Below are 27,065 nucleotides of genomic sequence, written 5' to 3' on the forward strand. Positions count from 1 at the left end.
ACTACACTTAATGGCACTATAGTGCAAGAAAACTGTTTCAGAGCAGCTTTGTATTTACAGAAAATTTACAAAGCTAGTACAGAGTTTCCAAGAGCCCCACACAGTTTCCTGTTAATAAAATCTGTTGGTCTGACACGTTTATTACAACTAATGAACCAGTGCCGACACATTATTAACTAAGCAAATAAGCCCCAGTTGGTTGAGATTTCCTTCACTGTCCCCTAACGTCCTTTTCCTCTCCCAGGTTCCACTGCACATTTATCATCGTGTCTCCTTGGGCTCCTCTTGGCCATGAGTTCTTCAGATTTTCTTTGCTTTTCATGACCTTGACAGTTAAGGAGTCCTGGAATTTTCCGGTGCTTTTCTCCTGGTTAGCGGTAGAGGTCAGTTTGTTGGGGAAAACCCCATCGCATCCCACACAGGGCACTTACCGTCCACCTGACTTATCACTGTTGATACTGGCCTTGAGCACCTGGAGGAGGCGACCAGCAGGTGTCTCACTGCCCAGTGACTCCCCTCACCTCACACTGCACTTTCCACAGGGAAGTCGCGGTCCAACCCACACCCAGGTGGGGAAGGAGGCGCTCATGCCCCCGGGGTCTCCCCCACCGTGCTCAGCACTGGATCTGGCCCAGGCCCTGGGGTACAGCCCCTGCCCAGGGGCCCGGCCCTGAGTCCCTTCCCAAGCCCTCCCTCCACCCCCCCACTGATGCCCTTTGGCCCATTCCACTGAAGTAAACACCCCCTTGCGCCTCTTCCCTCACCCCTCACTTCCACCCCCACCGTGGACGCCCCCTCAGCTCCCTGAACCCCTGATGAACTCCCCCTCCCGGCCCCCGCCCCCGCCTCCTTGAGCCCCACCCCCACCCCGACACAGCCCTCTCAGCCCCGCCCCTGAGTGCTCTGCCCCTCCCCCACCCGACTCCACACCCCACTCAGCAGCCCTCTGCTGACCCCCTTCACCTTCCACCCAGCGCCCCCTCACATGCAGGGCTGCACGCTCTGCCCCACCCCTGCCCGCCCCCGCACGTCTGGGGGAACCGTGCGCCCCCTCCTGCAGTGCTGCTCAGCCGCCCACACCCCGGTGGCCCCCAGTCCTTCCATCTGACGTGTTTCCTGCTGGTTTCTGGGAGGCTCCTTCCCCTGGTTCCATGGCCATCTCCTCCCCCGGGACCCTGAGCCTGGAGCCCCTGGACAGCTCGGACCCTGACCGGGCCAGGGCCCTGGACGAGGAGTCATGGCAGCCGCCCTGTGAGATCAGTGAGGCCCCTTCTGCTTCTCCCCAGGCTTCTGCTCCAGCAGGAGGCACCGCAGGCTAGGGTCTGGGGGACACTGTGGGAGGCGGGAGCGTGGGGGTGGCTGAGGGGCCCCCTGCTGTGGGTGGGCGCAGATGGAGGCAGGGGCTGCAGAGGGCCTCAGGTCCTCAGCCCCCCCCTTTGTGGAAAGAAGACTATCTGAGCTTAAACTGTGACAGGGTCCTCGGTGGGAGGGACAAGACAGGGGCCACACCGAGATCCCTCGCCAGGTTGGCACTGACCACCAGCCTTCCTGCCACATGGGGAGGAGTGGGTGTCAGTGTAGAAGGCGGGTGGGGCCAAGCTGGGTGGTGGGCTTCGTCCCCCATGCTGTGGGCCAGGGGCTCTCAGGCGAGGCCGAGGGGCCATTTTCTCCCTCTGCTTATGGGTGTCCTGTTTCCTGGGCGGCGTCCCCATGGTGGCTGCGTCAGTCCTGGACCCAGATGCAGAGTGCAGCACGGACGTCATCCTGGTGGGCTCCAGCGAGCTGTCGTGCCCCCCTTCTCCAGGGCTCCGCAGAGGTGAGGGCTCACTCAGGTACTGGACCCATCACTTAGGATGCCAACCGCAGGCCTGGGCAACATCATTCAGACACCTGGCAGGGCCAGGAGGGCCCCACTCAGAGCCCCCCCCACCAAGCTCGGAAGTTGAACATGCCAGGAAAGGCAGAGGGGGGGTGGGGGTCCTCCGGCTCCTGTGACTTCAGAAAATCAACTGTGACGGACTTGTCAGCCGTCAAATGGCAGATTGGCAGAAGAAAGGGTCCACTTCTTAATTTTCTTTTCCAGATCTTATTGCATATGAAGTCAAGGTTAACCAGCGAGACATAGAAGGTGAGCGGTCGCACACCTGCCCACGCCTAGGTAAAGGGGGATGACAGCCAGCTCAGGAAAGGCTTGCTGCAGCCTCACCCAGGCGTCCATCCCCGGAAGGGGACAGCAACACTGCGGCTGCCCTGCTCATGTCCCCTCCACCACCCAGCCCCGAGGCGTCACTTAAGGTGTGCAGTTCAGTGGTTTTCAGAATGTTCACAGAGTTGTGCCACCATCCCCACAATCTAATTTGAGGACATTTTCATCACTACCCCCCAGAAAAACCACAGCCGTGTCACTCGCCATTCCTTACCCCCCTCTTTCTTTCAACATCAGGCAGCCATGGATCCACTTTCTTTCTCTATGGGCTTGCCTGTTCTGGATTCCTGGCCTTCCCATGTGCATTTTAGGATGTGTGTTTTGTCAATTTCTGCAAACAAACAAACAAACAAAAAACCCACTGTCTGGGCCAGTGGGGAGGTGTGCCAGTTTAGCAATTCACAGCCTTCTGAGCCATGAACACGGGACTCCTTATTTACTTGTATCTTTAATTTCTTTCATTGGTGTTTTGAGGTTTTCAGTGTATGGGTCTTGCGCTTCCTTTGTTAAATTCATTCCCAAGCTTGTCGCTCTGAGGGTGTCATGACTCACGTTGCACTCTGTCCCCCGTAGACCTGTGCATCTGCTGTGGAAGTTTCCAGGTGCATACCCAGCACCCTCTGTTTGAGGGAGGGATGTGTGCCCCGTGCAAGGTAAGCAGGGAGGTGAAGGGTGCGCGTGGAGGCCTCTCTTGGAGCAGAGGGGGCAGCAGTGGTGTTTGCCCCTCACCAAGGACAAGTTCCTGGACGGCTTCTTCTTGTACGACGAGGACGGGTACCAGTCCTACTGCTCCATCTGCTGTGCCGGAGAGACGCTGCTCGTCTGCGAGAACCCTGACTGCACCCGGTGAGGCCAGGAGCGCACAGGTGGGGTTGGGGGAGGGCCCAGGAGCCCAGGATGTTTCCCTCCTGCTCAGCCACACATCCCGCATCCCATCCCGGAGTACGAGGGACTTCCCCCCAAAAGGAGGGCTTTCTCCAAAGCTTTCAGTTCCCATCTCAAAAACTTCACTTGGTGTAGAGCTTTGACAAAGGTAGGTGGGGTGTCTAAAGGTTTGTGTTTTCAGTTTTTCCTCCTGTGATTGTTATGCCGAGACGTAGCTGCTCCGTCCATCAGGATGTAGGGTGTGAGGGAAGCCCTGCACCCGTGGGGCTGCGGGTCACGGCCAGGGGTTGGGGTGGGGGTGCAACAGGTTGGCAGGCACATTCATTCCCTGGTCCCCAGTGTGAGCACCATTCGTGGCCCCTCCCCTTCTGTCCTCAGGGGCCAGCCTTCTATTTGTAGCTCCTCCCTCCTCCCCGCGATCCTGCATTTCAATTTGCTGGGAGACCTTTACTGTTTCCACAGGCTGCAGGGTTGGGGGAAGACAGGTGGCTGAGGGGGTTCTTTGAAATTTATCATAAACAGCCTGCTGTCTTCCGCACATCACTTGGTGTCTGTCTCTCTAGGTCCCCAAGAGGGACTGGTCCCCCTTCCCTGGTCCGCAGCCTCACCTTCCCACCTGTGGGATGCTGACGGACAGGGCCAACTTTGTCTTTTCACACGAGCCTGGGTGTGGCTTCGATCGCCTGTGCCAAAGCAAGGGGCAGGCTCCCTCTGCCAGCGGACAGCCAGCGGTGTCCCTGGTGGCTGGCTGAGGCCATGTTGGCTCAGTCACTGGTTTTCTGCCTCACTGCAGGTGCTACTGCTTCGACTGTGTGGACGCCCTGGCAGGCCCAGGGACGGCGGGAACGGTCCAAGCCATGAGTCACTGGGTGTGCTTTCTTTGCCTGCCCTTCTCCTGCTGCGGGCTGCTGCGGCAGAGGCCCAAGTGGCGCGGGCGGCTGAAGGCCTTGTACGACCAGGAGTCGGTAAGGGGCCGCTCAGAGGACGGACAGCTGCCCGCGGGCCCAGCTTCACTGCTTTCCTCTGCGCACTAGCTGCAAAATGCCCACCTGCCCTGGTACACGACAAAGACGGGGCTGTGAGGCAAAAAACGGTTTCTCGCTTTCCTCTTTGATAGCAGGTCCCACCACGTGGTCTCTGTTTTGAATTACTTGCACATGGCGGTTTTGTTCATTCCAAGCCTGGGACTGAGGCGTTTGTAGCAGGGAGGAGAGGGACTTGGCAGAGGTGTGCCGTCAATTCAGCAAGTAGGAGTGGACACCTGGGCGGCCAGCATGGATATGGGGCCTCGCAAAGATCAAGGCCAGGAGCCGGGAGCCAGGCAGGAGCTTCAGGCTCATCGACGTGGGATGGACTGTGTCCCCCAAAAGATCTGCCCAAGTCCTCACCTCTGGTGCCCGCGAACGTGACCTGTTTTGGAAAGAGGGTCTTTGCAGATGCAGTTGCATTAAAGGTCTTGCTATGTGGTCATCCTGGACTAGGGGGCCTGAAGTGCTGTGACTCGTGACATATAAGAGAGAGAACAGGAGATTGGGAGACAGAGACAGACAGAGAGAGGACGGCCAGGTGACGATGGGGGAGAGGTTGGAGCCCAGGGAGTGCGGGCACCTCACCTGGAGAAGCTGGCCAGAGGCCTGGGACAGAGCCTCGCTAGCCTCCAGACGGAGCCAGCCCTGCCGACGTGTCAGGCCTTCTAAATAAACTTGTGGTTTTAAGCCACACTGTTTATTTCCATTTGTTGTGGTTGCCCCAGGAAACTAAGACAGAAGGTGAGAGCGCTCGGAGAGCAAGCAGAGGAGAGCAGGGCCCCAGGGCCAGGACCGGTTCTGAGGACTGGAGCACGGCACTGCCGGGGGCCCCCCTTGGGGCACACGGGCGTGTGTGCTGTCCAGCCTCCCTGACACAGGCTGGGAGTGTGGACATGTTCATGACAACTTTTGCAGGCATCTTGATGGTGATTTTTGGAAAAGAGGCATATGTGCTCCTTAGAGAGCCTTCTCCTGGGGCCATTTAGTAGCAGAAACCGACTGTCTCAGTGTGGAGGGACCAGTGCTTGCACAGTGCAGGAGTTTCACCTCGAAAGAAAATGAAGTTGACATTCAGATATGGTGGTGATGCCGGCCCAGTGCCAGGCACAGAGGGCTCCGCTCAGCTCCTGCAGCTGCAGCAGGGGACAAGAACGTGTGTCCCTGTGTCATCAGAGCTGTGCCAGGGCGGCCCTGCCCGCCATCCCTTCCCACCTTCTCCAGTCAGCCAGGGCCACCTGTCCCCTGACCCCCAGACTCCCCTGATCATTCACTCACTGTCCCATCTCTCGAGCCCCAGGCACACTGGGGTCCCCTGCAAGTCTCCCAGGCAGGCAGCCCCTGGCTCAGGCCTGGTCTCTGGTAATCGGCAGTTGAATGTCTTGTTTGCTGGAGGCCAGGCACCCCAAAGTGCTCCCTCCTGGGGGCATGGGCTCGGGGGACCTGTTTCCCAAGTAGATCGACCCAGTCTCTTCTTGCGTGTCCTGGGGGGCGGGGTTGGCGGGCATCACCCACAGGCCTCCCTGGGGCCTCGGTCCTCAGTGTGGCTCCTTCACGGCTGAGTGCCGGGCACAGGTTCTTGGCGCAGTAGGTCTCAGTCCGCAGCCTGAGAAGGGCCTCCTGCTGGCAGCTTTCAGAGGTGCCAGGCGGCTTGGCCACATTCAGAGCCCCCAGGAAAAAGATGAAGGGGTGAACCCTGCTGCTGCTTGCTTTCAGTGTCCCCAGAAGTGGGGCTCTCCCCAAGAAACATGAGGTTTCCTCCCAGAATGGGACTGTCTTCCCCCACGCTCAGGAAAAGCCCCTGGGTCTGCCTGCCCTTTACTGAGATGACCTGCTGGGGGCAGGCGGGGTCTTCTTGTGGTGCTGAGGGCAGGTGGGGTCCCAGGTGTGTCTGTTCATCAGAGAGACAGAATCCTCTGCTGGCCAGAAGGGGGCTCCATAACCAAGTCATCCTCAGAATGTCTTGTCTTTTTTTTTTTTTTTTTTTAAATAGGAGAGTCCCCTTGAGATGTATAAAATTGTGCCTGTGTGGAAGAGAGAGCCAGTCCGGGTGTTGTCCCTTTTTGGGGATATCAGGAAAGGTGAGTGCGGTGACGCCAGAGGGCACACACTGATTGCACCTGCCGAGAGCGAGACCCACAGGGGCCCTGGGTGTGTGGGGTCTACAATGTTCCCAGCACCACACTCGATGAGTGGGGCAGCTCCAGGCAGCTGGGGCGGAGGGTCATTTCCAGGGGGGTGGGGGCGGGGGCGGGCGTGCAGGAGCCCTGGAGATCACTTCTTCAGAAGACGGGCCTTGGAAAGAACATGCACATGGCAGATACGAAATGCTGTTCCTGAGGGCGTGTGGCCAGGCTTTCTGCCCATGGCCACTGAGCACCAAGCCTACTTCAGACTCCTCTGCTCACCTGGCCACCTTCAGGGCTGCCCCTCTCGCTGGGGCTCCCGGCACCCTCACTCCTAGCGGGCCCTGGCTGCTACCTGCGGCACTCCAGCCCGGCTCAGGCGTCCTGCCCACTCGGGAGCCCAGGCACATCCCACCTGCCGGTGCCTTTGGAAACCATGGATTCTTCTGGGCCCAGCAGACTTGAGGAAAATCTATGAAAATACCCCTTAGTCTGGTACCAGATGGAATCAGGGACCTGCCCCACTTCTGGCACTGTGCTGTGTGCCCGTGCAGTGCGGTCACAGCAGCCTCAGACACCATGTCACAGACGGACGAGGGCCTGAGACTCACACAGAGTGGGCACTTCTTGAGCTGAAGGGACCCGGAGTCAGGCCGCAGCTGCCCTGCCTTCATCTCCAGCCAAGGACACATCTCTGAGTCCGATTTGTAAGGTCGTTCCTGGGCTCGGCTTCCCGTCCCCAGGCCACAGACTCTCAAGGCCATACGGAGCTCCAGCAGCCCACCCGCTGTGTCACACAGCCTGGCTGGGTGACATCAACATGGGATCTACCGCCCGCCCCGCAGATTCCCTAACCCAGAGGGTGACGTCAGCCCCAGAAGGCTGGGTTCACAACAAATTGCTTGCCTTTCTCAAATCTATATTCAAGGAGTTTGCTCACTCGGCTTCTAACACAGCAAATGCCTTCATCCTCGGTCCCCCGACATGTAAGGACAAAGTTTGCTCCTTAATGACAGATGGGTCTGCTGATCAGTCATTGGCCTTTTGATTCCATTTGGGGTCAAAGTCAACACTAGGCCTTCTGTGTCCTTATTTCTCCTGACCCAGAGCTGACGAGTTTGGGCTTTTTGGAAGATGGTTCTGGCACAGGAAGACTAAAACATCTCGATGATGTCACCAACATAGTGCGGAGGGACGTAAGTACAGCCTGTTTGTCCAGACGCCAAGATAAGAGCAGATGTGCAGGCAGTCCTGGGGGCTGCTGTGCGATGGGGGTGGGGCAGCCGGACGCTGCACAGCTCTGGCCCCAGCGAGGGTGGACTGGGGGTCTTGCAGGACTTGGCGCCCGCTGGCACCGTCGCTGGCTGTTCACCGCGCAGTGGGAGAGACGATAAGGGCATTTTCGTGGCCCCCATGCTGCCCACAGCCCAGAGCAGAGCGGTCAGCCCAGCCTGCTGTCCGATCTGGTGGATCCCAGGTGCCAGTGCCACCACCTGTGAGGGTGCTGCCCAGACGGGCTTAGGCCCTCCCTCCCCCAATGTAAAAGTGTTGCATCTTGAGCTCAATAAGCGCTGACTGAAAATAGCCTTTGAACAGTCATGAAATGTCCTGGCTCCCTTGAAGGCTAGTTCTGGATTGTGGCCTTGGAGAAAGTGCCTAAAATGGCTCCCCAGCACCCAGCTTGGGCTTTCACAGCAAGTACCATGGTTCCCAGAAGATAAGACTGAGCCAGGCCATCAGCTCTAATGCGTCTTTTGGAGCAAAAATTCATATAAGACCCGGTCTTATTTTACCGTATTTTGTGTCTTGGATCCCAGCCAATGCTCACCTCCTTCCCTGTCGGTACCTTTGCTGCCGTCAGGAAGCTGTGACAGACGGGGGCCCAGATGCCACGAGGAGCTGCTGTGACATGGAGAACATGCTGCAGGGGGCGTGGGAGGTTGGGGGTTGAACTCGGGATGCAGGCACTTGTTGTGACTTGGAGCAGCACGGGTCCACTCAGAAGCCAGTATTTAGGTTTTTCCACTAATTGCATTTTTAAGAAGAATGCCACAGGTGAGACGTGTCATTAACCAGAGTCCCTCACGTCCATCGCCCAGGAGAGGGGCATTGGACCACTTCTGTGACTGGAGACCTCCCTTTCCAGCTTCTGCTCAGGCGACTGAGTGGTCGTGTCTCATCGACCTCCAGCTCGGCCATGGAGTGACCGCTGACCGTGGCCGCTGTGTGGCCACTGCTCATGCTCCTAAAGGGGGCGTGCAACCTCACAGTCGGCGTCCAGCTGTGAGCTGCTGGCTGTCACGTCATGGGACACATTCTGTATTTTCCTGCGATACACAAAGTCCGCATGGATCCTGGGGAGTCAGTGTGCCCCCCTTCCCAGGAGTGGTTCTGTAGGGTCATGTCTGCCGCAAAGAAGTCACCTCGGTTCCCAGCTCTGAGGCGGCCGGACTCGCCTCAGACAGTGATAGCCAGCTACGAGCTCCCTGAGGCCGGTGGTGATCGAGGACACTGGTGGGTCTGACCCAGTGGGCCGCACTGCCTGCCCATGTTGCCGGGGTCCTGCGAGCCGACTGGGTCAGCCTTGGTGTGAATCAGGGGTTAGAGGTACAAGGTGCCACCGCTCGGCACGCAGAGCCTGCTGCTGGGACAGGCCGCCCACATCCTGCGTGGCCCCCAGTGCCCCCCCCCGCCCCGTGTCCTGCAGGTGGAGCACTGGGGCCCATTCGACCTTGTGTATGGCTGCACACCGCACCCGGGCCAGGCCTGTGACCGCCCACCCGGTAAGAGCACCATCTCCCTCATCACAGGCCCCCTCTTCCCCCCACCCCCACCCCAGCCTCCTCAGGGACAGCGGAAATTGCAAATTGCCTGCACTTTTAAAGAGCAGCTTTTTTGTGGATAACTGGCGTGCACTGTCCATGTTCAGTGAGTACAGCATGGTGGGTTCTGACATGTCTCCCCATGACGCAGAAACACCTTGGCAGCCAGATAGGGCCTGCCCTTCCCAAGTCACCCCAGCCCGGGCCCCAGCCCCGCCCACCCTGTGCCCCGCATCGCTGCACCCGCCGGGCAGACCAGCGCACTGGCTGCTTGGTCCCCAGGCTGGCACCTGCTCCAGTTCCACCGCATCCTGCAGTACGCAAGGCCCCGGCAGGGCCGCCCACAGCCCTTCTTCTGGATGTTTGTGGACAACCTGCTGTTGAGCAAGGACGACCGCTCGGTTGCCACGCGCTTCCTGGAGGTGCGTGCAGGCGCAGTCTCGGGGTGCTGGCCCGGCCAGGCCTCCCCGGGGACACTTGGGCCTTTTCGGGGGGCGGCAATTCACTTACCGACCCCTGAGGCCTCAGAGTTCAGTTTGCAGGGCCCGTGAGGTTCATTCTGTGCCACGAGGGCCTTGGAGAGTGTTTCCTTCACGCTACACTCAGGATACTCCGCCACTGGGCTCCCCATCTGCTCACATGCACACACCTGCACGCGACACACCACACACAGTGGCTGAGGCCCGTGGCACTGTGGGGGCAGAGGTCACCATCAGGCCGCCCTGACCCCCAACCGCTGTCCCCACCCTCAGACAGACCCGGTGACCATCCAGGACGCCGTGCTCGTGTGGAGCAACATCCCGGCGGTGAGGAGGTACTTCCCGTGCCCTCCAGTCCTTGGGCGGGCGCAGGGACATTGGCCCAGTGAGGAAAAGGGAGTCTGAGGGGACGGGGAGCCCAGCCATGCCCAGTGGCCTCTGTGCCCAGGTCAGGGGCTGTGTCTGGTGGGCCTACAAGACAACCCCCCAAATTCCAGGCTCGCTCAGGGGAGGAGGGCCCCTGCACTCCAGGGCCCTTCTCCCAGGGGCCGCACGGATGTCATGAGCTCCTCACCTCAGGACTCTGCAGGCTTCCCTGCATCCTGACAAGAAAGCCCCACCCCCTGGTCCCTGGGCCTGGTACCCCTCCCAGCTTCGTGGAGCACAGCCCGCTGACACTCATCCATACTCAATGACACACAATCACATGCTCACACAAGCCACGCACAAGCCCTCACACTCGCTCACACCCACAGTGCACTGTGGCTGCACAGTACTTCTCTGTCTGGACGCCTGGCCTCGGCCTTCCTGTGGCCCCCTCCTTGGACATTCTCTGACTGTCCGTTCTCATGAACAGACTGCCCCCACACCCTCAGCCTCTGGGTTCGGCCAACCCCACGCCTCAGGCAGCCTTTCTGCTCTGAGAAATCTGCCCTGGCTCTGTCTCACTGTCCCTGTCCCTGTCACCCCGGCCTTGAGGGGCTGGCCGGCTTCTCCCCTTGTACCCCCACCCAGCATGATCCTGTGTGAACCATGGACAGCTGGGTCCTGTCTCCTCCCCACAGTGACCTTCTGGAGCCTCTTCCCACCCACCCACAGGCCCCCTTGCCAGGTCCACACCTGGGATCTGTGACAGGTGGGGCTGAGGTGAGGCAGCTTTCCAGGACGCTATCTCCATGGAGGCCTGGATGGTTCTTCTGTGGACAGCCCCATACGTTTGCCATCCTCCCCTGCCCACCAACCCCCCCACCACCTCCACTTGGCTCCCAGAAATGAAGGGCGGTTGCCCTTCAGGCGCCTGCTGTCTTACTAGTGAGGACAGAGACCCAGGCTTATGGGAGGCAGCCTTCCTGCTGAGATGCTGGGCAGCTACCCCAGGTGGTGCAGGCGGTGCCAGTGAGGGACCCTGCTTGTTTCTGCTGTCTCATGTGTGGTCTTTGCCTCTCAAAGGAAGTCCAGGAATGTCCCCTGACTCATTGGGTACCTGGGAGCATGAGATGGGGCTGCCGGGTGCCATGTCCGCGGGGCCTTGAGTCCCTTGAGTCCCATCAAATTGCAAGTTGGGGTCCCATGGTCTCCTCATCCACCCGCGCCACATGTAGGGCCTGAAGCATGGGCCACCACAGGACCCTTGGGGATGTGCTCTGACTGTTCTGGGTCTTGGGGGTATCAGAATTCCTTGGGGATGACGCGCGATGTGGTTTGTCCAGCCTTTGCCCTAAGTCCTGCCCCTTCTCTGTGGGTTTGCTCCGTGATGGCTGCTTCTCACTGAAAAGGGGGCTCATCCAGCTGGGCCAAGGGTCTGTCCTTGAGGTCTCTCTCTGCCTGCTTATTGCAGGACCAGCTCCTCCCTGGGGGAGGCGGGAGGTGTGGGGACCATTTTGTCCCCTACTGCCCTGGACACGGATGCTCCGGGCTCTTCAAAGGGTGTTTAACAGAGACCTCCGCACTGTCTGGCGAGATGCACCAGACAGCCTTCGGCCCTCCGCGCCCGCCATCCTCCCTGGCCTGGGGACACGTGGTGCACCACTGGTCACTGCTTCCTCTCTCCTTTGCAGCAGGCATTCGGCCCTGGTGCCTCAAGAGGAATTGTCCCTGCTGGCCTGGGACAGGCAAAGAGCAAAGTCCCCCACCCCAGGGCCAGCCAAGCTGGTGAAGAATTGTTTTCTCCCCCTGAGAGAATATTTCAAGTATTTTTCAGTGAACTCACTTCCCCTTTATAAATGAGTCATTATACTATGAAAGAAAAAAAAAAGACTTTTCTTAGAACAAAAACAACATTCCTGATGTCTCTTTTTTCCTCTTCAAATTATTATTTTAGTTGCATGACAGGACTTCCCATGGTTGCTACAGCCCCACCCTCCCTTTGGGTCTGACCCACCCACGTCCTTCCAAGGGAGGGGGTGAAGTGCCTGGCGTCAAACCATGGACAAAGCCCTGATGTCACGGTGTGTAGTGTGCTGCTGAAACGTTTGTGTGCCGGCTGAGAAGTTAAAAATACATTTTTGATGAGAGTTGTTGGTCGTTTTTGGTGTTTTGATGTATAAGCACAGCCTATATTCTGTGGGACTCGGGGGTGTGGGTGAGACAGACGAGCAAGAAACATTTTTACAAGCACGTGTCCCACGAGCTCCGTATGTGCACGGAGTGAAGCCGTCACACAATAGCTGTGATAGTTAAAACCAGTCACCCTCATGACAGCCACACGGGGCACCTCAAACCTCTGCACAGCATAGAATTTTGGGTGTGAGTACAGGAAGAACGGAACGAGAAGAGGTGCAGAGGCCAAGGTCGCCCCACTTCCAAAGTGTGTGACCTTCCTGTTTACGCTGGGCTAGAGCGTCGACGGAGCCGCCTTCCACACACAGGGACTGAATCCCAGAGGGATTTTTCCAGATTAGCCAGAAACCCCCAAAGGGATCTAGACTTAGAGCATGAAACACTCAACTTGTCCTGGGCATGACAGCGGGACCTGGGGACCCTCAGGTCCAGCGCTGGTGCCATTAGTGCTATGTAAGATGCTTTGTGGAAGAAAGGTGGGGCTAAAATTGCACCTTTTGAAGGTTTGTTAAAAAATGTTCTCAAGTAGAATAGAAGTTTGATGGTTAATTTCATGTATCAACTAGGGTGGGCCAGGGTCCCAAACGTTATTCTGGATGTTTCTGTGAAGGTGTTTTTTGAATGAGATTAACACTTAAGCCGGTGGACTTTGAGTAGATTGCCCTCCATAATGTGGGCGGGTGCTATCATCTGAATGTCTGTGCCCCCTCCCCCATTCATATGTTCTAATCTAACCCCCAGGGTGATGGTGTGAGGAGGCAGGGCCTTTGGGAGGTGACTCCAGAACGGGATCAGTGCCCGAATGAGAGACCCCTGCGAGCTCCCTGCCCCTTCTGACATGTGAGGGCACATGAAAAGTGTGCCAGCAGGAAGAGGGCCCCACCTGACTGGGCTGGCACCCTGATCTCACTCTGGCCCCCAGAGCTGTGGGAAATACACTTCTGTTGTTTATAAGCCCCGTGTGCGGTGTTGCTATAGCAGCCCAATGGGACCGACAGTGGGCCTCGTCCAAGCCCCTGAGGCCTGACTGGAGTGGAGGCTGCCCGGCTCCAGACCGTGTGTGGGCTCCCCTTCAGTGCTTTCCTGGGTCTCCAGCCCTGCACCTGCAGCTTTGGGGTATATCAGCCCCTATAACTGCATGAGCCACTTTTGTGAAGTAAATTCTCTCTATATACGTCCTGTTGGTTGTTTCTCTGGAGAGCCCCGGCTGAGGCAGGCATCCTCATCAAAGCGATGTGAACTTTCCCCTCTGATGCCACAGGTCCCATGTCCAGGGACTAGGTTAGCAAGATCGGTAATGAAACCGAGGCCCTGGGAGCCCCAGAAACATGGAGGGACATGGGCACAGCACATCCAGGTAGGCAAGACCTCGTTGGGAGGCCAAGCTCTGGATCCAAGCTGACCACAAAGACGTGCGCTCATGGCAGCAATTGACGGCACAAGGCGTGCTGACGGCTGTGCATTGGCAGGCTGACTGCAGGCTGCTTCCACCCAAGGTAACCCATGCTGTGGGGCCCAGCCTAATAAGTGTCCCCTCCCACCAGGCTGGTCCCAAACAGGGCCCAGAGCCACTCAGAACAGCTTTCTGCTTTCAGTTCTCTCCCAAATACCTGCAGATTCCTCCTCTAAGTACTTACATGCCAGCCACAGAGCCCCCTCCACCCTGTCTGGGACTCCCTGTGGTTGGCTGAATAATAATCACCTCCAAAGGATGTCCCTGTCTTAATTCCTGGAACCTGTGAATGTCACCGCATATGGCAAAAAAGAACTTGGCCGATGTGATGGAATCAAGATGGAACATGGCCCTGGATTATCCAGGTGGGTCCTAAATGTGATCACCAGGGTCCTTATGGGAGGGGCAGAGGGAGCTGTGGCCTCATACAGAGGAGGCCGTGACCATGGAGATGGAGTGAGCAGCTTCGAGCCAGGGGACATCGGGGAGGGGGGACTCCAGGGGTGGAAGAGGCAGGAAGGTCCTCTCCTAGAGCCCTGGAGGAGTGTGGATTTCAGACTCCCAGCCTGCAGAACTTGCAAAAAATGCATTTCTGTTGTTTTACGCCACCAAGTTTGTGGTCATTAGTTACAGCACCCACAGGTGCCCTGAGAGAAAAGATGGGCTCCTGGGACCAGGGATCAGCCACTGATGCCTGTCACAGGCACATGGCTGTGGGGACCTCAGGGAGCTGCTGCAGGATAGCCGTGGGAGAGCCCAGGTTTCCAGCACCACGGTGCACCCTCTTGCTTCCACGTTTGCACTCAGAGCTCCGAGTGCCCGGCACGAATACAACTCCTACTTGGTTCCCTGCTCAGCCCAGACATTCCTGGAGGGGGCTGCTCCCTCCGCACCTTCCACTGCCTGAGAAACGTCCCTGCAGGAAGCGTGTGGAGTGTGTTGGTCTGTTTTTCCATTTGTCTTAGAGCTCTCCGTGTTTCTAACACACGTGCCGGCACTAGTGTGAGTGCTTTATGTGTGTTAAGTCACAAGAACCATGCACTCACTCAGCTGTGTTATGAGGAAGACACATAACTCTCACCACCTCACAAATGGGAAAATGCAGGCACAGAGGGGGTCATATAACGTGCCCGAGGTCACACACCTCCTGAGGATCAGAGCTGGGATTGGAAACCAGCACACATGTCTCCGGCCGAACTTCCTGGGGTTGGTCTTGGCGTCACTCCTGGCGGTGCCCCTTCACCCATGACCCCAGTCCCGCCTGGATGTCCCCTTCCCGGCCAGATGCACTGCCTGCTCAATGACCTGGGCCCAGAGTCCCCACTCTTGGGTGGGCCTGGAAGCAGCACTTGTCCTTGTGGGGTCCGGGGCGGGGGCTGCCCAGGAAGAAGAGCCTGGCCCCTTCCCCACCAGCCACAGCACCCGCCAGCTCTTCGGTGTCGGCCCCTTCAAGCCCCCTGCCTGCCCTGCGCCCCCCTGCCATGAGCAGTGCCCAGGTTGCATTGAAAGGCTGTGCTACTGGACGCACCTGACTGGGCACCTTCCCAACTCTACAAGAGCGGATACCCTCTGAGGGAGACTTTTACCAAGGGGGGGCTCTCCATTCCCCAGCACCCATTCCTCTCCAACAGTCCTTGAGATTGCATGTGGGGTCCACCACCCCCCACCCCGAATCCCCGCAGAGTGGGGATTCCCGTGGGAATCGGAGTAAAGCGGCAACCCATTAGTGTGGAGCACGGCCTTTCTCTGTCCAATCAGAGCGAATCTCGGACTTGAGGGCGGGGCTGGACGTGGGCAGGTGGGGGAGGTGGGGCGCACCTAGCCCGGCCTCCCTCCTCATCTGCGGGTAATGCGGAGGCTGGCCCTCTCCAAACGCGGTTCTTGGCCAGCTGCTGCCAACGCATGGGGAGACGAACCAAAGCCACCGACATCATGTCCCCTCCAGCCCCGCGGGGCCTGATAAGGTGGCCCCCCCCCCCCTCCAGTGTACCCGGCTACATTTCTTCAAGCTGCGGCACTGGACTGCACTGGTTTTCTGGTTCCGAAAATGGAGTGCATCCTCAGACCACCCTCTGATTTGATTTATGCCCCCCCACTGCTTTCCTAGCCAGATCTTACCTTTCATCCCGACCCCCGTCTCCTGTCCGCTTAGCGACGCCCCTCTCCCCCAAGTTCAGAGTGTCTGTTCCCTCACTGGACACTTGAACGGAGCCAGGTCCCTGGCCCTGCCCGCCCCGGTTAAAAGGGAGGGTGAACCCCGCTTGGCCTCTTTGAATGCCCCACCCCAGTCCCCCAGCGTGACGGGGAGGGGTGAAGCCCGGGCTTGAGAACCGCAAGCCCCCGCCCTCCTCAGCAGCATGTGTCCCCTCTCCCAGCCCGTCTCTTTCGCTACCTTGTCTTGTTTGCTCGTCCCCACAAGAATGGAAACTTCCGCGGGGCAGAGGTTCTGCCTTTCAAAAGGTTTTAACTGGGCTGCACGGAGGACCTGGCCAGCGATGCCAGCCGGAGGGAGGTGGCAGGACTGTCAGAACCCCCTTGGCTCCGCCCTCACCAACACCTTGTCCCTCCTGCCCCCACATCAGCCCAGGCAGCAGGACACACACCCCTGCCTGCTCCAGGGGGACAAAAGCCTCCCGTCCTGAGCGGGGTGCCTGGGAGCGAAGGCCCTTTCTGGCGGCCTCTGCAGGGAGGGCACCCTATTCCCTTGTGGCCCCACCTCCCTCACCTCCTCGGCACGACCCCGGTGGGTGCAGGCAGGGAGGGGAGAACTGACTCAGCTGCGCCCCGCGGAGAGGGCTGGGCGGGGTGGAGGAAGGGAGCAAACGGCGCCTTAAAGCGCGCTCCGCGGCTCTGCGTAGCGCTTCCTAGACCAGAAAGCGAGAATGCCAGGTCTCTCCCGCCCAGCAAAAATGAAATGGTTTCCACGCGGCGGGCTTCGCGGAGCCTGTAAGACGCCAATTTGCTGCGGACATTGTATCGGATCCACACTGTATCGGAGAGCAAAGCTGGGGGGCAGGAGGGGGAGACCTAGGGCTGCACTGTACAGTGGAGCCTGCCTGCCTCCCCTCCTTCCTTCCATTCATTCATTCGTTCCTCAAGAGCCGTGGATCCTTCACTAGGAAGAGCTGGAGGTCCCGAGGGAGGGAGGGAGGGAGCCTAGGGCAGGGACACTTGGGCCGCAGGGGCCCGAGGGCGCAGCGGGCAGGAGCCGGGCGCTTTGGGGGAGCGACTTTCTGGGCGACACTGGGGTGCGATTAGCCTCCCACGGCCACTCCAGCCCCGCCAGCCCCCCCGCAGCGCCCCTGGCCGCCCTCCTCTCTGATACCACACCCCTCCCCGCTTTCCGGCACACCTACAGCACCCAGACCCGCGGCTCTGCGCCCGTCTGGGCCCGACTGGCACCCGCCAAGGAAGGGCCAACCTTTCCGGAGGCTGCTGCAGGCTGCGCTTCGGAGGCGCCCCGCCCGCGGCTGGGGGTGGGGGGTGGGGACAGGGGCGGGGCGTGGGCGGGAACCGGAGTCCGCTCACAGCCCCGCGACGCCATTCACACTTAAAGCCTCAGAGGGGCGGCGGGCGCGCAGTTGGAGCTGGGCTCTCGCGCTCCGAGGTTTCCGGCGGCCCCAGGTCTCCCGCGCTCCGAGGTCTGCGCCACCACCATGAGGCTAAGAAGGTGAAAGGCGGCGGGACTGGCCCTGAGGGAGCCAGGGGAGGAGTGGAGGCGCCACAGACGGGAGTGGGGTCCTAGGTGGCACCCAGTGCGCCCTGGCGGCTGCGGCCGGGGACCTGCTCACGTCGCGCACAGCGGCGGGGATCTGCGCGGAGGGTCGGCCGCCGGAAGCGGGGCGGCTCGGGGCGGGGCCGGGGGCGCGCTCACCTACCGGCCGCTGGCCTCTGCCTAGGCGCGGCGCGGGGAGGGCCAGACGGGGCGGGCGGCGCTGCGTGGGTGTGCTTGGGGGCGGGGTCCCTGCGAAGGGAAGGGAAGGGCGAAGCTGGAAGCGGAGAAGACCAGCGCGCTCACTACCCCTTCCTCCACTTGCCCCCACGCCCCCGCCCCTAGGGGAGTGCCCCGAGTTGGAAGAATGACGGATATGGTGGCACTGTACCAAGGGCACACTTAGGTACCTCAAAGGCTGGCTGGTGCCCACCGTTTAAGGACACGCCCCCTCCCATACCCCTGGGATTTCCCCCGCCCCCATCAGCAGAGCCACACTGGGGAAGGTGGAGTTGCGTGGGTCCAGCCCACCCGCCCCCGTCTCCCGCCAGCCTGAGGGGCGGACGACCACTTTACTCCTAGGTTTTTGCCAAAATACCACGTTCAGAGACGTTGTAGGGTTAACAGACTTTGCCTCCCTTGATAAACTGATGAGGAACCTGGTCCCCACCACACAGCCCCAGACCCTGCCCACACCTGGGTCCTAGGCCCAGTCTTCCCAGTTAGAAATATAGGTGGGTGGTTAAGACGGTTCTGTTTCCTCAAGAGAAAAAAAAAGTACAAGAATGCCACAGCCACCAGCCGTGGTCCTGTCTGACCCCAGGAAGAGTGGGCTGGGGCCCAGGCAGGGGTTGTGGGCCTGGGGGTGGGCGGGGGAATGTCTGACAGCAGGGTTGGAGGAGCAAGGGGGAGCGTACCGAGAGGCCCACAGGCAGGCAGCCCCCAGGAGGGAGCAAACTGTAGCCCCTGCGAAAGCCCAGAGTGTGCCTAGAGGCCTTGGGGAGGCCCTGACAGGCACTTGTTCCCTGGGCCCTGAGCAGGGTGGGCTCCATGGGAGACAAATGGGGGCCACAGAGCGGTTTGTGCAGCTTTGTGTTTTAGAAGCTTGCTGTGGCTTGGGATTGGCTGGAGGGGTCAGGACTGGAGACAGGTTATCACAGCTGTCCCCACAAACAGGAATGTGGCCCCAACAGGGACAGTGGGAGAGGACAGGCCTACCTGCAGGCTGTGGCCTCTGGGGGGTGAGGGGGAGTCCCTGGTGGCAAGGAATGTGCCTCCATGCAGTCAGATGACAGCTGTCGGGCCAGGCAGGGGTCTCTGTGGGTCCAGAGCTCAGGGACACGGCATTCTGGGAGGGCTGCAGGAGAGGTTAGCTAGGCTGAAGCATGCAGGGTGCAAAGGCCTCCAGCCGAGTCTTGGGCACAGGGGGGCTTCACGCGCCGGCTGGGAGAATTCACCGGATTTGGTTTCAGAACGAGCAGATTCATACAGAGGGTAGTCCTGCAGCCCCGACTGCCGCTGGGCATCTTAGATCTGTCTCCCCAAAATATAAATGAAGCTCTTGCTGTAAATACCCTGAAAGTGTTTTTTCTGATTTCATGCCATTTCTTGGAATCCATCCCCTGCATGGCTAGGCCACTGAGGGTCGCAGGCTGTGGCCTTGGCGTGTCTCTCACTACCCTGTCAGGCTTGGGAGCTGGCTGGGTGCTGGGGCTGCAGGCCCCTCGGGACTTGCTGTGTGTGTGTGTGGGCCGGGGGGGCTGGTCCTGGCTCCTCTCCCTGAATCAGCACAGGAGCCCTGGGCATGGCTGGCTGGGGACTAATCACATTTCTGTGTTGGTTGTAACCCTATCCGGCTCCTGCCCATGGAAGCAGCCTGCGCTGTGCCAGCTGAAAGGCTGCAGGAAGCAGGTCTCATCTGCCTTTCTGGTTTCTTTCCAGCCCTGCACCGTTCCTCCTGCTGTTCAGTGGCCTGCTGGCCGATACTCTTGGTAAGCTCCAGGGGGGCTGTGGGAGGGCCACTGTGAAAGGCCAGCATCAGCAGGGTCCTCGCCACAGCCCTTCTTCCTTTTCCAGGGGCCCCTCTGACAGAGCTGAGCCCCCAAGCCTGGGTCATGTTGGAACTGAAGGTCACAAAGGGGACACTTGACCAGAGGCCGTAATCCTTGTTTGATCGTGGGTTAAGATAGCTGGCGTACACTTCCTCCCAGTCGTCTGTCCCAGATGAGCTGGGAGCTTGCTGTTCTCCAGTCCCTTTGCCCCAGTCAGCCCTGGGGAGCCCCCAAAGCCACCAGCTTCCAGAAGAGCAAGCAACAGCGATGCATACTACAGCCGAGACCGAGGCCAGCTGAGCCTTGCAGCCCCAAGGGTGGCAGGTCAGGGGCCACGGCCACTTTCACTGCAGGCATCTGAGAGGGCGTACCGATGGTAAAGCCACTCTGGACACATGACACAGGATAACGCTGTTGAGAAACTGATGTTTTCTTGTAAATGTCTGCATTTAAAAAAAACAAAACACCTTTTTCAATTTAAATATAAACTCCCAAGAAGTAGCAGAAAGAGTGCAGTGCGTCCTGGGCGTCCCGTGTCCCGGGCCCTACTTCTCCCAGCGTTAGCCCCTGACATATTAACAGGAAACCAGCACTAGACAATACATCATAGGAGCTTACCGCACATGTCCGAATTGTTAAAATACTGCGTTCCTGCACGGATCGTATGGAGACATTAGTCTTCTACTGAAATGAGTCAGAACTGGTGTTTGAGTCTTGCCACCAAGAAGCTGCCCCCAACCTTCCCAGAAGAACTTTGCAGGCTAGGAGGCAAATTTTGTACTTTTTGGATCATTGCAGATATTCAGCAAGAAGAAGTCAGAGCAATGGTGGGCAGTGACGTCACACTCAAATGCATTTACACCAAAGAAGATAGTCTTGATTTAAAGGACCTTTATGTTTATTGGCAAATCAGTGCTGCTGACAAACCAACAATCGTGACTTACTACCTGTCTACGAACAACTCCACGGGCCATCATGATAACCAGTACAAGGACCGGGCCAAGGTGTCACTGGACAGCATGCAACGGGGAGACTTCTCTCTGCGTCTGTACAACGTCACCCCCCAAGACGAAGCAAAGTACGACTGCCTGGTGTTTTTGAAACTTATTAAGATTTTGCATGTTGTGGTGACGCTGCACGTGGCAGGTAAGCGCGGTGACCCTGACAGCTGACCTCAGCCCAGCCTTATGGTTGGAGGAAGCATTAACAAGACGGTTTCTGGCTCATTCACCTGTTTTTCCCCGTGAAGGAAATCCCAGCCTCAATTTAGCGGGCTTCTGCTTAACTGCAAGAAGCTGAACTGGTGGAAAAGCCATTCGACTCATAAGCGAGGTTCCCGTACGCTGACCACCAGGTTCACAGAAGCACTTTTAATCTTGCTCTTTGCCTTGAACTGTCCGACTCAACTCAGATTACGTTTTAAAAATAAAATTAGGAGGGAATGCCATGAGGCACTAAAAGAGATCAGAGTTTAGGAAGAAAATCAAAGTCAACCAAGTAGCTCAGGGCACAGTTTAGTGCAGCGATATGCTGTGTCCCTTTGGGGTGAATTGCAAGCTCTCCATGTCACTAGATTCAAATGAGGCCGGCCTCCTTGGAGCAGGGAGTGGGGCCACTCACTGCCCCCGGGCTCAGTAACCCCCACAATTGGGGGTGAGTGGGGGGCAACTCTTAGGCAGAACAGGGCCAGTGCCCGCTGCCCAGACCGCAGCGCCAGTCCAACCTCCCTACCAGGGCAGGGGCACGACGGACGACCTCCTGTCGCCTGGCCCTGGGCACCACGTGCCACTCACCGCCCTTCCCCTCCCTTGCAGCAAACTACAGCATGCCGGTGGTCAGCGCCCCCAGCAGCGGCCCCCAGGGCGAGGAGCTCACCATCACGTGCACATCCACGGACGGCTACCCCTGGCCCAACGTGTACTGGATCAACAAGACGGATAACAGTCTGCTGGACAAGGCGCTGCAGAACAGCACGGTGTCTCGGAACGCGCGGGGCCTGTACGACGTGGTCAGCGTCCTGAGGATCCGCTGGGCGCCCAACGTGAACATCGACTGCTGCATCGAGAACGTGCTCCTGCTTCAGAACCTGACTGTCAGCAGCCAGGCGGAGCCGGGTAAGGCCGCTGCCCCGACCCAAGGCTGTGGGCCTGGGGTGACTTGGCAGAGCCTCTCAGGCAGAAGACAGTCCCTACAAGGTGACCTGTCAGCAGCATCAGAATGGTTGCTAGAAGGGAGAGGAGAGGACAGTCCGGTGTGTGACGATGACATCACTGCCTCTGTGGGGCAGGCAGGGGGCTGGGTGCTCAGCACACCACCTGACTTAACCTTCACTCACGGGTCAGTTTGGTGGCCCATTTCACACACAAGGGACTGAGGCTCTGAAAAGTTGTGTGACATTTCAGAAGCCCCAGGACTAGGCCGCGACAACGTCAGGGTCGAAGCCCATGCCTGCACGGCCCCCACTTTGGGCATGTGCCCCTTCAGAAGACCGGGCCCCCCACGATAGGGGGCCTCCCTGTGGAAGGGGCACAGACTAGTGACTCCTTTGCGAGGCCACGGGCTATCTGTGTCCCTGTCACCAGTGTTGAGATGTGGGGTCTGTGGGCCCTGCCAGCTGCAGGAAACGGCTGCCCACGACATAATCTACGGGACCCAGGGCACAATGGACAGAAGTGCAGGGCTCCTTGTTCAGGACCTGGAAGAGACCAGGACGGTGACAGCACACCATGATGCCAAGCACAGGCCCCAGTCACAGGCCATGACGCTGGCCCTGACTGCCAGGGACTCCTGCTGGATGACTGGACACCCTCCTTCCCCAAATCAGGGTGCAGCCATGTGACTCAGTGGTCACGGTCCCTGAGCCTGAACAGACCAGGACAGGACTGTACCGAAAAGCCCGCCTCTGACCACTGCCTCCCGGCCAGCGACCTCCCTGGCAAGCAGCCTGGGCAGCAGATGGCGGAGACCGGAAGGTTCTCCCAGGGTGGTGCTGTCACCCCAGCTGTGCTGTGGGATGAGCTGGGAGCCTCAAAAGCCCCGGTGCTCAGAGCCTTTGGATCAGCATGTGGGGGGCAGGGGGGGCTGCTCATGGGGACGGCTTTCCTATGTGCTGACAGACAAGTCCTGGATGAGGTCCTGGTGTGGCAGCACCACTCAGAGGCGGTGCTGAAGGCCACTGGACTGTCCACTTTAAAATGGTGAATTTCATGTTATGTGAATTTAGCCTCGATCTTTTTTTAAAAGTCAGCAAAAAAGCTAGAAAAGAATTATTTTAAGTTAGATGTGAAAAGCCAGGAAGAAGCTGTGCTTCCCGCTGCGCCCCTCTGCAGGTGCGGCCTTAGAAAGGGCGGGCTGCGTGTCACACGTGTCACAGGCGGTGGGAGGAGTGACACCTGGAAGAAAGCCTTCCTCTCCGTCAGCCTTGTATTTTAAAAATCACAAAATGCCGTCAGGGAAGCTCTTTGGAAGTAATACTCCCTGTAGTGCTTTCTTGTTCAGGACGAAAAGGCCCCTTTGTTCCCTACCCTGTAAGTCTCAGGTTATTTTCCTCTTTCTCGTAGAAACATTATCGGGAACCAAAGACAGCATCACCAAGGGTTTAGGTGACAACCCCGAGGGGCGGACCCGAGCCGTGGTGGCCGGGCTTGCGGTGCTGGGCGTGGCTGTGGCGGCGGCGGCCGCAGGCTGGGTGTGCAGGAGCAGGTGTCCACGCCACGGGACGTACGCAGGTACCGGGCGGTGTGGGCGGGTGGGCGGCGTTTGCTTGGTGGGAGTGAGTGTTCTTGCCTTTCTCAAAATATTGAAATGCTCGGCGCAGAGTTGGTTTCGTTTGAAGTGTGGTTTTAATAGCCTTGCAGCTCTGCCGAAGCTCCCGGTGTGGCTGCTGGGGCTCCACTTTCCCGATACCGGCTCCCAGGTCTGGGGCGGGAAGGACAGACTCCAAATCAGATGGAGTTCATTTCTGGGGAAGCTAAACTGCCTTCAGTCCTAACAAGGCTGTCTGTTGAATTCCTGCCCAACTCATAGATGGACCCCGAAAGCCTGGATTTTGAGCGAGTACTGACAAGTAGCAGAACTCACATGGGGGCAGAAAAGCCCAGAGCCTGGGCACAAGGCAGTTTCCCCAGGTGGGCAGGTGTCGGCACAGGACCTAACCACGAAGCTGGGGGTCTTCCTGGGCCCCCAAGAGGGTGGGGGCAAGGTACGTGCCCACCCCAGGTGAGCCAGGGTAGGGAGTGTGCCCATGGCAGGGCCTTTCCTGGCAGAAGTGCCCACGTGCCACCTGGCGTTTCCGGTGTGTTGTCCATCATCTCAGAAGCACTGCCCAACCCCACGCCCTGCTGCCCGTCGGCCAGGCTGCGGAGGGCGCCTGAGTCGGGGGCACAGGGCGTCTCACACGCTCCCCACACTTCCTCCCAGAAAGTGTCTTCCCAGAAGCAGGGCGGCCTGGGAGCCCCTCGCCATGAGTGCGTTCCCGCCCCGAGCACTCAGGCCACTGGGGTCTTTACAGCGGCCCCTCCCCACGCTTTGCCGCCTGCCCTGAGCGCTTCTGGTTTGTTCCAGCAGGTGCCCAGCTGCAAGGCCGGAGCTGGAGCTCACTGGTGAGTTTGCCAAGAGGGCAGGAGGCTCGGGGACAAAGTGTGTCGGTCACCTGGGCCTGGGCGGCTTGGCAGCCACTTCCTCTGTGCTTGCCATCTGGCACGAGCTGTACTTGGTGACCAGGACGGAAATGCTTCCATTTTCCGAGACACTGAAACCCCCAGTGAAGGCACTTCCCATTGGCTACCTCTGGCATGTAGCTCTGTCCGTGTGGATACTTGCTGACATTGGCTCACGGAATTTTCCAAACACACACAGAAGCAGAGAGACTAGGACAATGACTGTGGCCCCACCGAGCCCCCACTGTCCATCACTGCCTCCCCCACACAGGGGCCCCTCACACTGAGTCCTGCGTAATAGAATAGCGCCCTGGGTTCCCTGGGGAAGGGGAGTACCCCACAGGTTCGTGAGCAAAGCTTCATGTGATTCCCCTCTCAATTTGGGAAAAACATTCCCCCACAGTCTCGAGTTTCCCACCGACACGTGCCTCTGGCTGTGAGGGGCTTTGCAGTCAGGCCAGCCCTCACGTGACACTTTAGGCAAATGACCGCACCTCTCCAAGCCTCATTTCCCCACTGATGGGAAGGGGTCATCCGGGGGAGGGTGTACCCTGGTGCCCAGAGCAGCCACCGTGAGTGGGCCCACCTGAGTAACAGGTCGCTTGACTGGCTGCAGGAGATGCACTCCGGGGGCCCCAAAACCTGGGCCTGCCTCGTCTCAGCCAAACGAAGCTGTTTGCAGGCAGCTGTCTTCAAACCCTTTGTTTCACCATCCTGAGTCTTGAGAAAATCAGTCTCTTTGCCTCCAAAATGAGATGTGCAGGTACAGTGTTTCACATCCCCCTCCCTTCTTTCCTCCCAAGGCCATGCGTGACGAGAACTGACCACCCAGGATGTGGACAGGGCTTCCGCAAGATGCCACCAACAGGGACATCACACGGCAGCTTGAAAACTGACTTGGGCAGACTGGTAGCAAAGGGAGGCCCTCGGTCCCCACCTGCAACATTACCAAGGTGTTCACGGACATGTGCCTCTGGCTGTAGGGGACATGCAAGGGCTTCCCCCCGGGTGAATGTGCCAGGTGCTGCCCTGGTCCTGGAGTGAAGCCCTGAAAGGGCCAGCAGTTCTGGGACACATCTGCCTCCAACTGAGCGGGAGTGCCACCTTCGCTGCCAGTCACGCAGCAGAAAGGGGCCTGGAGACGGCTCCTCCCCCAGCACCCCCAGCTCTTCTCAGCACCCAGACCAGCTGTGGCGAGGTGTTCTGAGAGCCGAGGGCGGGCGCTGGCCACAGAGTGAAGGTGGCCACACTCTTCGGACACGACCTCTGCTGGGTGGAGGTCCATCGCGGGTTTTGGAGGGTCCCCGTGATTGTGCACGGGTCTGTGTGCGCACGCACCCAAATGCAGGAAATGGTTACCACTGGAAGACTCCAGGATTGGCTTTCCTCCGGCACATTCACAAGGCTGGGAAGGAAGCCCAGCCTTGTCTGTTGTGGTGAAAAGCTAGGTTTCCCTCCTGCAGAAGCACAGTGGAGTTTCGAGAGAAGGCGTGCTGCTGGGAATGGAGAACACGCGTTTCCAGTGGACACGGGCTTGGAGAGGCGAGCACCCAAGTCCTTCAAATGGGGCCGTGGTGTGGATGGAGAGGGCATTCCGGGGGCGTGGCGCAGCGATTCCCTGGAGTGTAGGGTGGGCAGCTCCTTGCCACCCTGCATGGCACCTCCTGCCTGGCCACCCCGGGGACCTGCATGGTGTGATGAAGAGTCCGATGGAGACCTCAACTCAAACGCCGGGTTCCTCAGAGCCCTCCAGCCCCCCCACCCCCCGGTGATGGGAGATGGACAGTGGCCCTGGCCCTCCCTGGGCGGTTTCCATGGTGTTGCCTGGGATGAATTGAGTAGTTCAGTGTTTTCAGAAGGTTCTGCCAAGGAGTCTGCCAGGTAACCCAGATGTGCACACCCAGGAAAACAGGCCTGTGGTTCCACCATGGTCACTCGGCACTGATGGGCCCCAGACCCTGACTTGGAGCAGAAGTGACCACCAGGCTCCATGGTGAAGCACGTTCACACTTCGTACAAGAAATCGTTCGTTTGTCTTTGCGGCCAAAAGCCCTCAGATGGCTTTCAGCTGAGTGTGATGAGGGGCCCACACAGACTTTTAACATGAAAGCATTAGAAGACGCATATCGGTCGTCCCTACAAGGACAGAAGGCTCACTAACTGGTACCTGGAGCCAAGCAGCACTGGGGTGCGGGAGAGGGGTGCAGTGCCCATCCTCTGAGCCCGAGAGCCTGGGCTCAGGGTCCCCTCCCGCCCCCCAGCCACACCCAGGCAGGATGGGGCAGCCACGTGGGGGCTGAGTCTGGTTGCAGCTTTTCCTACCAGGCGCCAGTGTCCTCAGGGAGGTGGCCGGGGCTGGCTCTCCTGTGTCTAGCATTCGCCCTGGGCTGGGGGAGGCCGTCCCACAGCCCCTCCTCCCACTGTGCTGACCTGGAGCTGGGGCTCCCGAGGGGAGGGCCGAGGGCCGAGGCCATGCTCTCCAGGCGCGGTGCCTGCTGGGCCCTCAGACCCTCAGCCACAGCGTGGCAGCCCCTCCCTGGCCTCCGGGAGGCAGCACGCATCCCCATCCTCAGCTTGCACTGGTACCACCCACCCCCTGCAGTCCGACTGTGGACTGGCTGAATGCCTCTGTTTGACCTCGGGTCCTGCAAACTCGATGTGAGAGAATACACGATGCAAGCTTTGTCCAGTGCTTGGTCAGCTCAGCTCGTCCTCATAGCAGGTCTGGGGCCCCTGCCTCGCCCTGTCAGTTCTCCCCCGGGGGGATCTCTGTCCCCCAGGGGACACTGAGCGAGACCTGGAGACATTTGAGTTGCCCTGTGGGTTGCTATTGGCCTTCGATGGGCAGAAGGCGGGGACACTGCTAAACTCCAAAGGCACCAGGGCCACTGCAGAAAAGTGTCCAGTGTGAGGGTGGGTCCTTGCCCTCCCAGGTCACTCTCGCCTCCCACCCCCATCTGCACTGGTCTCAGGAGGAGACACAGATTCACAGCAAATCCCAGGGGTTCCAGGTTGGGGCTGTCAACCTCCTCACCCAGCACAGTCGCTGGGGCTTGACGCCCTCCCTCCAGGCTGGGGTCTGCCCATCT

At 59.2% G+C, this 27,065-nt stretch overlaps 2 protein-coding genes across 4 annotated transcripts; both read left to right on the top strand.

The window, feature by feature from the left end:
- Positions 1 to 1,097: 1,097 nt before the first annotated feature.
- DNMT3L (DNA methyltransferase 3 like) lies at positions 1,098 to 12,872 on the top strand. The gene is made up of 12 exons (XM_019745692.2): positions 1,098 to 1,260; positions 1,727 to 1,816; positions 2,084 to 2,128; positions 2,780 to 2,859; positions 2,940 to 3,052; positions 3,885 to 4,056; positions 6,110 to 6,197; positions 7,350 to 7,438; positions 8,950 to 9,025; positions 9,347 to 9,486; positions 9,817 to 9,878; positions 11,601 to 12,872. Exons 1-12 carry the CDS (start codon positions 1,152 to 1,154, stop codon positions 11,767 to 11,769), a joined length of 1,233 nt encoding a protein of 410 aa, XP_019601251.2. The 5' UTR covers positions 1,098 to 1,151; the 3' UTR covers positions 11,770 to 12,872.
- Positions 12,873 to 17,072: 4,200 nt separating this feature from the next.
- Positions 17,073 to 26,661, top strand: ICOSLG (inducible T cell costimulator ligand). 3 transcript variants are annotated; one of them, XM_019745771.2, is made up of 7 exons: positions 17,073 to 17,225; positions 19,209 to 19,258; positions 20,117 to 20,464; positions 21,133 to 21,432; positions 22,879 to 23,046; positions 23,885 to 23,919; positions 24,780 to 26,661. In XM_019745771.2, exons 1-7 carry the CDS (start codon positions 17,212 to 17,214, stop codon positions 24,798 to 24,800), a joined length of 936 nt encoding a protein of 311 aa, XP_019601330.2. In that variant the 5' UTR covers positions 17,073 to 17,211; the 3' UTR covers positions 24,801 to 26,661. The 3 variants fall into 3 exon arrangements, with proteins under 3 accessions (XP_019601330.2, XP_019601329.2, XP_019601331.2); XM_019745770.2 differs by having other exon boundaries at positions 23,882 to 23,919; positions 24,780 to 24,942; XM_019745772.2 differs by lacking the exon at positions 23,885 to 23,919.
- The last annotated feature ends 404 nt before the right edge of the window (positions 26,662 to 27,065 follow it).

This window comes from Rhinolophus sinicus, linkage group LG01 (assembly GCF_036562045.2).
Source record: "Rhinolophus sinicus isolate RSC01 linkage group LG01, ASM3656204v1, whole genome shotgun sequence".
Taxonomy (NCBI): Eukaryota; Metazoa; Chordata; class Mammalia; order Chiroptera; family Rhinolophidae; genus Rhinolophus; species Rhinolophus sinicus.